This window comes from Paramormyrops kingsleyae, chromosome 1 (genome assembly GCF_048594095.1).
Source record: "Paramormyrops kingsleyae isolate MSU_618 chromosome 1, PKINGS_0.4, whole genome shotgun sequence".
Taxonomy (NCBI): Eukaryota; Metazoa; Chordata; class Actinopteri; order Osteoglossiformes; family Mormyridae; genus Paramormyrops; species Paramormyrops kingsleyae.
Genome location: NC_132797.1, coordinates 5,090,943 through 5,104,391, shown reverse-complemented (window position 1 = coordinate 5,104,391; position 13,449 = coordinate 5,090,943). Strand labels below are relative to the sequence as shown.

At 45.8% G+C, this 13,449-nt stretch overlaps 1 protein-coding gene across 8 annotated transcripts in view; it reads left to right on the top strand.

The window, feature by feature from the left end:
• The window catches only part of abcc9 (ATP-binding cassette, sub-family C (CFTR/MRP), member 9), a 30,360-nt gene that overhangs the window by 5,161 nt on the left and 11,750 nt on the right, over positions 1–13,449 (top strand). For 5 of the 8 annotated variants that reach the window (XM_072699605.1, XM_072699478.1, XM_072699512.1 and 2 more), the window contains exons 8-26: positions 256–444; positions 1,079–1,243; positions 1,558–1,713; positions 1,927–2,061; positions 2,252–2,414; positions 2,739–2,779; positions 2,970–3,112; positions 3,746–3,854; positions 4,431–4,538; positions 5,569–5,641; positions 6,889–6,994; positions 8,262–8,300; positions 8,697–8,735; positions 9,301–9,402; positions 9,768–9,852; positions 10,099–10,179; positions 11,357–11,494; positions 11,776–11,901; positions 12,246–12,345. In XM_072699605.1, the coding sequence (XP_072555706.1) occupies positions 256–444; positions 1,079–1,243; positions 1,558–1,713; positions 1,927–2,061; positions 2,252–2,414; positions 2,739–2,779; positions 2,970–3,112; positions 3,746–3,854; positions 4,431–4,538; positions 5,569–5,641; positions 6,889–6,994; positions 8,262–8,300; positions 8,697–8,735; positions 9,301–9,402; positions 9,768–9,852; positions 10,099–10,179; positions 11,357–11,494; positions 11,776–11,901; positions 12,246–12,345 (2,098 nt within the window). The remainder of the gene's footprint in view (positions 1–255; positions 445–1,078; positions 1,244–1,557; positions 1,714–1,926; positions 2,062–2,251; positions 2,415–2,738; positions 2,780–2,969; positions 3,113–3,745; positions 3,855–4,430; positions 4,539–5,568; positions 5,642–6,888; positions 6,995–8,261; positions 8,301–8,696; positions 8,736–9,300; positions 9,403–9,767; positions 9,853–10,098; positions 10,180–11,356; positions 11,495–11,775; positions 11,902–12,245; positions 12,346–13,449) is intronic. The other 3 variants (XM_072699642.1, XM_072699687.1, XM_072699727.1) reach the window with 3 other exon arrangements.

The following is a 13,449-nucleotide window of genomic DNA, read 5'->3' as shown; positions in this document are numbered from 1 at the left end:
ACTGACAGGAGCATGTTATTGTAAGCTTTGTATAGCTAAGTCATTGACGAGAAAAGCTTGCTATGTACAGGAAATTGCATGAAAACTGCTATGATATAAAAATCTGTTCTTTGAAGAACATTTTAAGCACCCTAGAAAGGGTCGGCAGCCATTATATCAAACAGATGCTCTTTCAGTAAAGTTTCTAATACAGAACATTGAGCAGCATCCATAAGAGCAGAGATACAGGCTTCTTCCCTTTATTTATCCTGACAGCAGAATTCCGATGATCCCGAGAAGGCCCCCTCCATCTGGAGGTCCATATACCGAGCCTTCGGCAGGGCCATCCTGCTTAGCAGCACCTTCCGCTACCTGGCTGACCTGCTGGGCTTCGCCGGCCCGCTGTGCATTCTGGGTATCGTCAAGGGCCTGAAGAATGAAACCGCGACCTTGGATGCGGATAAAGTGCGTATGTCTGATCCTTTCGGCCACTACACTCACGAATTCGCTCACATGTGGCAGATGTTAATTTCACTGCTTGCACAGTGATTTACCAAAGTTGTTTACCGTTAAGAGAATTGTAATGTGTAACTAAGGGAAGTGCTCAAGACATGACGAGCCTGTCTGGTAGCATTTTTCCCAGGATGTCACTTCTATTCAAATCAGCTATTTATTTCTGATGCCAATAGAACGAAGCAGGATTTGATTCTAGAGCAGTAAAGAAGGTTTTATGTACTCTGTATAAGTCGGGAAAACACGTGAGCAATCCAAGTTCAGCCAGTGTGGTGAGTGCAGTTCTGTGCTCATGCGGCCGGGCGCTGTCTCCATGTCTGGATTGGAGTGACCTCCAAGGCTGAGCACGGAGAAGCCAGACTGCTGAAAGGTAAACAGGCGCGGAGGCAGAGGCCGAGCAGACCCGCATACCTGTGTGACATGGAAAATTCCCCCATCAGGTCACACTCTCTCAGTGGTTCCCCGCCCTCCTCCTAGGGCCTCCATGGGAATGCCAGAGACAGAGTTTTATGGGCCCTTTTATGTGACACCTGTTCTGTCGACTCCGAGAAAGTGATGCATCTTCGCCTTTGCTTTTTTGCGTCAGGGTTGCTTTTTCGGGGTGTACTTCCTGTCAACCAGCGAGCTGCTTCAGAAGACGACGGTCCTTGCCGTGCTACTGTTCTTGGCCCTGATCCTGCAGAGGACCTTCCTGCAGGCCTCGTATTACGTCACTATCGAGACGGGCATCAACCTTCGGGGGGCGCTTCTGGTGAGCAGGACCCATTTTCCGTCACGTGAGACAGCCAAACTTCAGGGGAAACACGGCCAGAAACAGGCGCCCCACTTAAGAGCCTGGGATTCCAGTGGGCTAGAGTTGAAGAGACTGACATATTTCCATTGAAGTGGTCTTATGAATGCGGGTGTAGTATAAAGTCGCCAAATTTGACATACAATTAACTGAAGACTAAACAGCGTTTTTGCCGAGTCTGGGAATGCTTTGGAAGAAAACTGAAGTGAACTGTTTGGTAAAGTAGATGTTAAGTGTGGTTAATGAGTCACTCCAGTGATCCTGCTTTGTCTTAGGCCATGATCTACAACAAGATCCTGCGCTTGTCTACATCCAACATGTCCATGGGAGAGATGACCCTGGGCCAGATCAACAACCTGGTTGCTATAGAGACCAACCAGCTGATGTGGTTCCTGTTCCTGTGCCCCAACCTCTGGGCCATGCCAGTGCAGGTACCTGGACACATCCTGTACCTTTTCCTCCTGCGGTCCAGTATAGATCTTAAGAAGATATGTGCATAAAGCAACCAGATCAAATGAGCAACTTATCACATTTAGGAAATATTACTATGTTTAAAATGAATGTAGCGTCATATTAGTCAAACCTGGTGGTTCTTCGGCTGGTGCTGTGGATTTGAGCTGTGTTTGGTTCTCCGTGGTCCTCAGATCATCATGGGCGTGATTCTGCTATACCAGTTGCTGGGATACAGTGCATTAATAGGCGCCTCAGTCATCGTGCTGCTGGCTCCTGTGCAGTACTTCATCGCAACCAAGCTGGCAGACACGCAGAAGAGCACGCTGGTGCGTACCTTGGCTGCTCCATACCCTGGCAGCTCCATACTAGCTTTTCTGGTTGAGTTCTGTTTAAAAGATGATTGACAGCTCTCATATTGTTGTGGGAGGAATTAGGATCCCCTGATGTTCCCATGTCACCTGCTGAACCCTTTAAGCCACTCCCCCCGCCCACTCGGTCCTGTACTGTGTTTCCAAGGATTATTCCACAGACCGGCTGAAGAAGACCACGGAGATCCTGAAGGGCATTAAGCTGCTCAAGCTGTACGCTTGGGAGAACATCTTCTGCGACAGCGTGGAGCACACCCGGAAGAAGGAGCTCACCAGCCTGAAGACCTTTGCCCTCTACACCTCCATGTCCAGTGAGGGGCTTGCTGAATATCAGGGGCTTTAACAGTACACAGGGGTCCTTGCGGAATGCAGCCCCTTCATTACTGTATTAACAAAACCAGTGACAATCTCCTAATGTCACCATATATGGGATGATCACTCTTGCTTTGAACCTAACAAATAATGAGATTTCCAGTCATGAATAACGTATACATTGTAGGGTTGTTGAACTCAAAGTTGGGCAGGTTAGTTTTGGGGAATAGATTCAGATGACCAGCTACAAAAGTACAGCCCGCTTGTTTTACACCGTTCACTGTGCTAAGCATCAGTAACCCTCAATCTCCTTCTTCACTCAGTTTTCATAAATGCTGCCATCCCTATAGCGGCAGTACTCGCGGTAAGACCCGTCTTGCAGCTTAGATTTCAGAATCTACCTTCTGTCCATCGTTTGCTTGTTTCTTTGTTTGTTTGCTTCTGCCCTCATAACAGTTTTGAGATGCTTCAGCTTTGCGGTGTGAATGAGGTATCATTCATTCATTATTTGATTTTGTGGACTCGGGTTCCATGGCGGCGCCCCCTGGCTGCAGACCTTCGTCACGCACGCTTATACCAGCAGAGACGTGCTCAGCCCTTCCGTGGCCTTCGCCTCGCTGGCTCTCTTCCACATTCTGGTCACCCCCCTTTTCCTTCTCTCCACCGTGGTCAGATTCGCAGTCAAGGCCCTGGTCAGGTGAGGCAGCCCCCAATCATTGTAATAATTTATTCAGCTTTGATATCCCAGGCTGTTTTGGTATCTGTTTGCAAAGCCCAACACACCCTATTGATGCGTCAGAAACTCCTTCAAAACACATATTTCCAGCTGTCTTTACTTTCTGCAGCGGTACTCTGCATGTATGAAAGATTCATTATCCGCAGAAATCTACGAGCCTGCCTTTAAGGCTGCAGGGGCCTCAGTTAGAGGCAGTGGCCACACAGTTTAAGAATGCTGTGTGCTGTCAGTAGCTGTTTAAGGCCGTGAGGAGTCAGTGATTGACAGCACATAATAATCTCACCACCTGTGGCATTTTTCTTCTCTCAGTAACATTAAACTCTCTGTTCTTCAGCAGAAATTGTCTATAATAACTGGGCCACTGGAGAACATCAATAGTTGATGGTGCAGCTTGAATGTTAATGGACTTTTGAGCCGTAGGCCTGAAAAAGCGCAAGGATTTTCTTTAATAAATCCACTGGAGGCAGGCTCGGGAAATGCTAGCTGATGTCCTGAGGTGTGGGTCCGACTCGTCGGGGGTGGGGGGGGGGGGGGCGGCCGGAAGAGAGACGTGTGTCGCCATGACAGCATGACCGCGTGTCGATGTCTCGCCAGCGTGCAGAAGCTGGGCGAGTTCCTCCAGAGTGACGAGATTGGTGAGGACAGCTGGAGAAACGGGGACATGTCTGTCTCCCTGGATTCCTGCAAGAAGCATCCAGTAGGGGTGAGTCGGGACCCCCCCCCAGCCCGGGCTTCCCCGCACCCTCTCCCCTTCTTTACCACCTCTAATTTGGGTCCGCTGACTCACTCGAGAGGAACTGGATTTTATTTCAGTTTTGAATAACTCAGACCAACAGCAGACTTGCATGCAAGCCTGATGGGGTCGTTATCATAATTTATTCGCTCATTTAGTTGGATAAATTGTTTATTCGGTTTGTGGCTATGTGAGCATTCCTCTGGTAAACATAACATATAGCTAAATGTGTAGCTGTATGTTCAAACCGGTATAAGCTGCCTTGCCTTCTAGCTGTGAAGAATTCTAATGAAACCAATTTGCTGCTGGAAGCTCTCAGCCAGGAGCTGCGTTTAGTGGGAAACGGCTCCTTCCGAAAGTTTCTCCCAGGCAAAAAAAGAAAAGTCTCCGAAGCGCTGTCGAAAGAGTGGGGGGAGGCTGGGGTTAGGGTGCTGGGACGTCCCCTCTTGAGCACGGTCTCTTGAGCTAGGGGCTTCCTTCCGGCCCCAAACTTCTCACGTATCTTCTCTCCTGTGTCATCCCGCCCCCCCCCCCCCCCCGTGGCAGACCAAAGCGGTGAACAGGAAGCAGCCACTCCGCTACCAGCTCGACAGTTACGAGCAGCCGGCGCGCAGGAATCTGCGCCCGAGCGAGACGGAGGACGCCGCCGTCAAGGTCAGAGGTCACCGTCGTTTGTGCGCTTCTTCTGGGGGTCATTCCCAGGCCCCGTGTCCCACACTGCGTGATCGCAGAAGCGCACATACATGACGCACACGCTTGTCCCGTGAGCCCGTTTTAATTACTCAGAGTAAGCTTTGCTCTTTGCTTATCACTCGCTTATTCATACAGTGCATGACGATGTGTATATATAACTCTGATATCTTCAGAGCGTCCTTTCCTTGGCAACAGGAAGTCCATCCTTTCCCTGGGTCAGTGTGTTTAAGTGCCCACAGCGACAAGTCCAGGGTTTCATGAGAAAGAAGATAACTACAATAACTGTTTGTTTTTGACATAAACGTTGGTCTTTGACCTCTGTTCCCTATGGAAGCCTGACTGTGACAATGAACCCAGTGACCCCGGTGGAGCTCTAAGTGCCTCGCGACATGTCAGCCCAGCGTGCCGTTATAATAATACACGCTGTTCTGACATTTTGTTCAGTTTCTACACTGACTTTTAAAACCACAGTGCATTTTCTCAGGATATTGCGCATCTGTTCCTAATTTATTTTCAGCTTGTTTCTTTTTTTCTCACAAACACAATAATGGGAATCTGAGTAGGTTCTTCACCCCAGTACAAATTCTGTGCTACACATTAAAGGATGGAGTTAGGAGAGTTTAGGCAGATGATTGGACCTGAAATAAAATAGGTAAACAAAAGCTCAGTGAAAATGGTGCAGATTTTCTTTTTCAGACTAAAAAGTAGAAGATGCTTATCATTTTACTTCATCGTACTGTTAATTGGTGGGGTTTGATTTGTGTATTTTCACTGGAGTGGAAGCCTGTTTCTAACAATACTCTGATTAGATTAAATTTAACTTAATCAAACCCAGTTTTACATTTTACAAGTAATTCAAATGCTTGAGGAGGTAACTGAAAGCTCATTTATCAATATGACTCACATGACTCACGAGTCACAGTAGGACTTCCCCTTTAAAAATCCATACCTCGTAATGTCTTTTCCTTTGCCAACCTTTTTATTTTCTCAGGTGACCAACGGCTTTTTCACCTGGGGGGGCAACCTGTCGACGCTGTCAGACATCAATATCTGCATCCCTACAGGTAATGTGGAGGGTGACGGGCCCCCGTGTCCGTGTCCGTGTCCGTGTCCCGCGAGCTGCCTGCGGTGGCCTCTCTCCGGTGTTGTTTCATGACTTCCGGACAGATATCCAGTTCCATTGCTTACAGTAAGATGAAAACCCATTGACATGATACTGACATTGCCTAAAAGGGCCAGAACACGTAACATAATATAGATCAGGGGTTCTCGAAGTGCCGGCCGTGGTCCTGGTGCAGACCAAACTGCAAGTTAATCCGGACCCAGGCGATAATGAACCTGATGAATCAGTACGCTTATATGTTGATGTCTATATGGAAAGTTATTGTTAATTCATTGAAGTTCATAAAATGCTGTTTTGTTACTGAAAATTGTTCCGGACCTCTGACTTTGAACAAAAGCGGGCCATTTATCAGAAAGTTTGTGACATTTGGGCATCTGTGGGAATATCAACGGAAATGCAATGAGTAAGTCAGTTTACCGTGGTGTTTTTTCCAATCACTTTTCCTGGTGAGGGTCATACAAGACCTCACTTTCCATGTTCCAAAAATAACACTTTCTGTGAATTCCATGTCTACAAGAATCTATGAACACATTCATGACACATTATAAGGCATTCATAAAGCATAAGAAACATGACTACAAATATTTACAAAAAGGTATAACACATTATGGGTAATGTATCACAAAACATCTTTAATTCTAATACTGACCATTATACTTAATTCTGAAGGTATCTATAGTGTATTATTGATGAGAGCATCATTGGAGCTTATGAAGTATTATAATCGACACTATAATGCCCTATGACTGTCAATAGAAGATGCCTTAATGCTTTATTAATTCTTATACCAACCATTGTAATGCATTATGAAGGTATCTATAGTGCATTATAGAGCTTCAAGTGTTACCGTTCTACCTTGTGAGGGTTCTCCAGTCATTTCCACACCAGCTAGCAGACACATCCCCTCCCAACTGTCCTACAGCTCCCTCACGTTTATTCACATTCAGCAGAATCTCATTGTTTTATCCTACAACACCCAGCTACAAGCATCTGTTTCAGTAGGTAGAACATCTATACAGACGTTCTGGTTAATGCAGAATTAAAATGACAGCCTGTATTCAAAATGCAGGTGAAAAAAACCAGAATGTTTATTGGGTTGCGTCTTTTTATTTTCCTGTATCTAGGTCTGCTTTGGTCTAAATAATCCTCCATTCTCTAAAAATATTTCAAGTTCCGCTTGTTCCCCAGGGCAACTGACCATGATCGTGGGCCAGGTGGGCTGTGGAAAGTCTTCACTCCTACTGGCCATGCTTGGGGAGATGCAGACTGTCAGAGGCGAAGTGTATTGGAGCAAGTAAGTGCTGCTGGATTCCACTGATCTCAAGTCGATCGAGGGCAGACAGTAGACAGTCCTTCAGAACACAAACCGGACCTAAGCTGCAAATGCTCCATTGTGCCACTTGTTGGTGATAATCTATGCATTACAGATGGGAAATATAAAAGAGGAGCCTTTAGATTTTATCGTTTCAGATCTACGCAGTAGTGGCTGTAATACATCTTGACAGTAGTTCTTTGGAAATATGAAGTCATTGACTCACTGAGTTTCCTTGTTTAACTGATGTCGATAGTTTGACGTCAACGCTTCTAAGGAAAGTTGCTCGGACTGGGAGGTGACAAGCTGCTTCCTTTGAGCGTCTGTCTGTACCTTGTCTTCTTCTCAAGTCTTTTCAATCATGCTATATGGTTCTTTGGGTTTTTCTTGATCTCTAGCTAGATTCCCACCCAGTTGTTCCACGGCTCTGGTTTTTGTCCTCCTTGCGGGTGCTTGGGCCGTCAGATTTCCCCTGAAACTTTTCCCACTCTTATTCAATTCCTTTGAGTGCAACCCAAACACCCCCTGCCCCCCCCCTGGCCTTCAAGCCCACTTCCTGCTATAATAATGCCCTCGATCCATACTCTCCCCGAGGATTTGTGTCGAGAGACGGTTCTATGTGTTCCTGCTTTGCTTTGCTTCTGATCCCTGTTAGGAATTAGAACTGTTTTGCAGCTAGAACTAACACATCAGCGGATTGAGTTCCACATTATTGATGTATAGATAATTGCCGAGTGTGCAGTTTGATTTCAGGTAAATGTCATTACTTTTAAAGTCACATAGTGTCTTAGCTTATGTTTAGCAAATAATATTGTAGTTAATGGTTAACATCACATGGTTAATGTTAATGTCAGTCGAATGTGTTGCATTTTGAAACATCTAAACCGCCTTGAAATGTGCCTGATATTTCCATTCTGCTCGTGTCAGCAGTGTTGTGCATTCAGCCACTTTAAAGATGGAGGTGTGCCGTCATCTCCTGTGGCCTCTTGTGTGGGTGGCATTTAGTGGCACTTCATGACCGCAGTTGATAGGGCCTTGAGTTTAGGGGCTTCAGTTTTGGTATGCGAGCACCAAACCCTGGATGCTGTGAACCCACCTTAGTCAAAGGGCTACATAGCCCAGGTTACGCGGGTTTGTTGGACAGGTGTTGGGCCTTCTGACAGCTGAAGCACGCCTAAGAGTCTCTCGGTCATCACACTAACCAAGGCCACGTCTGTTCTGTTTTCTCTTTGGTTCTCTGTTGAATCAGACTGCCTGAGTGTGAGATGGTCCACGAGGGGACTATAAGGTATTTCCTCATGGGTTTTCTTCCCATTCTGTCTTCCAGTTAGACCACCCATGCGTACATTGTCCTAGGAGAGGCCATAACTCAATTATGCTCGCACCACATGACGGGTCAGAGACAGTTACGACATAGCTAATGAAATTTAGCAGGAAGGCGCAGGAAAACAAATTAAAAAGTTATATCAAACAGATGGATTTTTGCACCCATAGAAAGTGAGAAATGTCACAGCTTGCCAATTATGCAGTAACAGAAAAACACTATAATTTAAAAATCCAATTACTGAACTGAGACACTGATAAAGATGGAGTGAATCATTCACTGTCCATCTAGAAGACTATATTATTGTGAGTATGAAAAGTGTCTTTTTGGTTTCCTCGAATGTGTTGACGTGACTTACAGTTGGAGCGACATGGATCCAACTTTTGACGCTTCTGCGAGGTACCCCTTTCTCACTTCCTCTTTTGAAACGAACCCCATCCGCCCTCACCTCCATTAACTATCGGGTCCACCTCCCCAGGTCTTCATGGCAGATGTCCTTATAAGGATTTGGGTTCAGGGGTGTCCCATCTTCACATCCATATCCATACATGCTTCTTTTTTGTCTTGGAAGATCTGATTTCTTTTACCCTTGGTTTGAAGGGGCAAACATTTCCTTTAATTGGGGGAGCAACGCATGGCATGAACTGTGGGTGAACAGATAAATTGGTTGGAGTAACAATCATTTCTTGTAGTTGTTTTGTTTTTACTGAACTATGCAGAGCCAATAAGCAGTTTTTAACTCTCAGCATTGACTCGTCTGTTCAGCGGTGTTGACATGTGTTGACTCCTTCAGCATCCCATCAGTGCGTGCCTGCTGTTCTCTCGTTGTGGAGTCGCTCGTTGCCCTCATCGCTTTTGATGTGCCTTGCTTTGAAGCCTGCCTCAGGTTTACCTTCCAGCACCTTCTCTCAGGTCCGTCTCCCTTCCTCACGCCCCCTCCTCCGCATCTCTTTCCACACTTCAGCAAGAACAGAAACTCTGTGGCCTACGCAACCCAGAAGTCCTGGCTGCTCAATGCCACCGTGGAGGAAAACATAACGTTTGGAAGCCCTTTCAACAAGCAGAGGTATCCCTGAGTGAGGAAAATGGGGGTCTGTTGCAGAGCATTCTTTCAATACTGCATTTCATTGTAAAATGATGTCACAAGTGAAAGTGCATTTACCATTTATATTTCTTCATGCCACGTATGGTGGGCGGAGTTAGTACCCATATTTATAACGATTCTGGTAAGAAATGTCGTAGTGCTAAATTTTAATATAGCTTCACATAGAATTTGATTGTGTATTTCAAAGGGGTGTGATACTGTAAGTGATTTACATTTTAGCCATGAGACCAGGATGCCCTTTGGTCTTGGTGCGTCTTTGTGGTGGAGGTGATGTCGTAAGCCATACCTGAGACGTCCCAGGTCAGTGATGAACGCTCATTTTCCAGATATAAGGCCGTCATCGATGCTTGCTGCCTCCAGCCAGATATAGACCTCTTGCCCTTTGGAGACCAGACTGAAATTGGAGAAAGGGTAGGAATCCTCCCCTTCGGTGTCTTGTGATTCTAACCCCCTGGACCTGACCCAACCCTGCTACCTTGGTGATGTAGACTCTTTAAACAAAATTGTATTATGGACCATTTTTGAAAAGTACCATTAAGGACAAGCATGGATCTTTTGCAGGGTGTAAATTCGAGTCTTCAGTTAGCTTTTAATACCTTCCTATTATTGCTTCTTTAATAATGGTTTTTCCATGTTGACATAATGTGTTTCCTTCAGGGGATTAACCTAAGTGGAGGCCAGAGACAGAGGATCTGCGTGGCTCGAGCACTCTACCAGAACACCAACATCGTCTTCCTGGTGAGCTTCGCTAAGCTGATTGCAAGCTCAGCATAGCTTGTGGAGTGTGTGTGTGTGTGTGTGTGGAGGAGGATGGGAAAAACCTGGTATGACGTCTTCAAGAGGAAGAGGAAGTCAACATTGTCCATTTCGGGGGCGTGTCAGTAGCAGATATACATGATTACTTGGAAATATGAGTTTTGTAGCCAAGCTTAGATAGCATGTTAGGCATCCAGTTGAGATAGCGCCGCACATTCCGAAACAGCAAGGGCATTTGTGGGTAGAGGGGTCGAAGGTCACATGGGGACACTGCTTGGAGACAGTAGTTAGAATGAGATTGTTGGCCCAGCTTTTGTGCAGTGGAAACAGGGAGATTCTCCAGACAAGCAGGTTGGATGGATCAGGATTCTCACGCCAAGGGAGCTGGGCTTGGTCTGCTCCACAGCCCTCTGCCAGAAACCGTCACAGTGAAAGCATCTCCTACCATCTGTCTACACAGCAGTGCACTGGTGTCGTGTTACCCCAGAAGGAAATGCTTTACATCACAGTCCTCTGTCATTAGTTTGTTTTCTCAGATTATTTCCTGTGGCCACAACAGATTTTAATTCAGTATTTTTCCTTGGCAAATGCGGGTACACATAGGAAGTACTGTACAAGATAAAATACACACACACACACAGGTTGTGATGGAGTTACGTTCCGATAAACCTTTTTATACAGCAGGCCAAACCTTACACATCTCATGGCTGGCCTTAGCCTGGCTTTAACATGCTTAGAACACTTACATTAGCCTGGAACTGGGCAACACCATTAACACGAGACCTACTGTATAATAAAGTGTTGAATATCTCTTGTAATTTATTGGATAATGTACTGAAAGTGAACAACAGAACGTAAATGGAATACACATCGTAAAGTCAAAATATCGTAACACAGACCTTCATAACCTGGGGAGTGTCTGTATTTAATATACATATCCGGTAAGGAACAGATGCACTATTGCCAGAGTAAAATGTTATTGTGTATGATGCAAAGTCTACCAGAGTTTAGTGACTATCTAGTTTCTTCCACAGTAAATCCATATTACTCTGATCTGAAAGGCTTTTTAATTAGTGAAACCGCAAAATAATTAGATGGCAGCTGTTGTGAACAGAGCTGACTTTGTCACAAGCTGCCCAACCCACCGTGTCTGCTCCAGGACGACCCCTTCTCCGCTCTGGACATCCATCTGAGCGACCACCTGATGCAGGAGGGCATTCTGAAGTTCCTGCAGGAAGACAGGAGGACCATGGTGCTGGTGACCCACAAGCTGCAGTACCTGATCCACGCAGACTGGGTGGGTGTGGGCCACTTGGATGAAGATGAAGGAGGATGTAGACCGGTCCTGCGGGACCTCATTGTCTGTCTGTGTCTGTCTGTTTTTTGGCTTAGCAACCTGCTCTGAACGCAACCCAAGGCACCAGGAAGAATATGTAATGCTCCACAGATGGGCATTTTTAAAATTTAATTAAATAAACAGTTAATTCCGTATTAAAATAGGTTTAAATATATTAAGCGTGATTGATACTGGTTCTCCATAGAATAAATGATTCTGTCGGCTGCTGCCTCTTGATTCAGATCATTGCTATGAAGGATGGCTCTGTGCTGAGAGAGGGAACCCTGAAGGACATCCAGAACAAGGACGTGGAGCTCTATGAGCACTGGAAGACTCTCATGAACAGGCAGGACCAGGAGCTGGAGAAGGTCATTCCCATGCAGCATGTGGCGTAATGGTTACGGGAAAGGCAGAAGCAGGCACATGCGAACGGGCACTTTTCTGAATTTAATGTCACCTTAGTCTGTAAATGGGAGTTTGAGCTGAACCGGACATTACTTGTCACGTGTCATGGTGCAGCAATGCATGTAACCTGAGGTGTTTCAGTAAATACCCAGTTATATAAAATGTCTGGTATTCAGATCACTTTTGGAAGACTTCTGCTTGAATTATAGATTGTGAACCTTAAGCATAGCATAAACGTTTGAGCCAGATTCCTAACTTTCAGTTACTGCAAAACTTAATAATCAGACTTGTTTCTTTTGTATTGTAGGATACTGAAGAGGACAACCAGACTGTCCTTGAAAGGAAGACTTTGAGAAGAGCTTTCTACTCTAGAGAAACTAAAGGCCAGATAGATGATGAAGATGAAGGTATGATGTTCCAGATGGTACCAGCAGGGCTGAGGGCATAGTGTTCTGTGTTCTGCAAGGGCTGATGAAGACCATATTAAGTCAGTCTTGCTACAATGCAAGTTACTGAAAAACCTCACGTTCATTAAAATCGCGTACTAAAATACGCATATCCAATGGGAAAAGCAGAGCTAGGGGAATGCAACTCCAAAGCTCAGTAACGTATGCCAAACAAAATAAGTAATAAAAACAGTGATACCATCGGCCAATAATGTAATCATATGCATTTTAAATATAACATAATAATTTTACATTAATAAATTATATCATAAACATCTCCTATGGGTCTTATGAGTCTCACGAGAATTTCCTAATAACTGCTTCAACCGAACATGCCAAACTTGCTAACTTTCCGAGAGTTTGGGAGTAGTGAGCCACAGCCAAACGTGCGGCCGGGCACGCGCATAGCCCAAACACAACCGATCGCGGTATGCGGAGGGGCACCGTGCGGCCGGGCACGGGCACAGCACAAACACAACCGATCGCGGTATGCGGAGGGGCACCGTGCGGCCGGGCACGCACACAGCACAAACACAACGGATCGCGGTACGCGGAGGGGCACCGTGCGGCCGGGCACGCGCACAGCACAAACACAACGGATCGCGGTATGCGGAGGGGCACCGTGCGGCCGGGCACGCGCACAGCACAAACACAACGGATCGCGGTATGCGGAGGAGCACCGTGCGGCCGGGCACGCGCACAGCACAAACACAACGGATCGCGGTATGCGGAGGGGCACTGAAGACAACATAGCTATAGAGCAAATGGAAGTCTTTTGATTTATGGTAATTTGTCAAATATTTTTAGATTTTTAGAATCGATGACTTTGAGCTGCGCAATGCATGGATGTACAAAAAGTTGTCGGACACCACTAATGTTCCATTGGATAGCTGCTTTTGCATGCAAGTAGTGTTTCTTGCTAAGACCACATCGCATTGTACTTGTATTGCTTTTCTCTCCAACTGAAAATCATTGGACTTGGCTACTAATATAGAATCATGTTAGAACAGATCCAAGGTGTGATATGCATTGTAGAACTGGCTGTATTTTTCATTGTGCATTGTC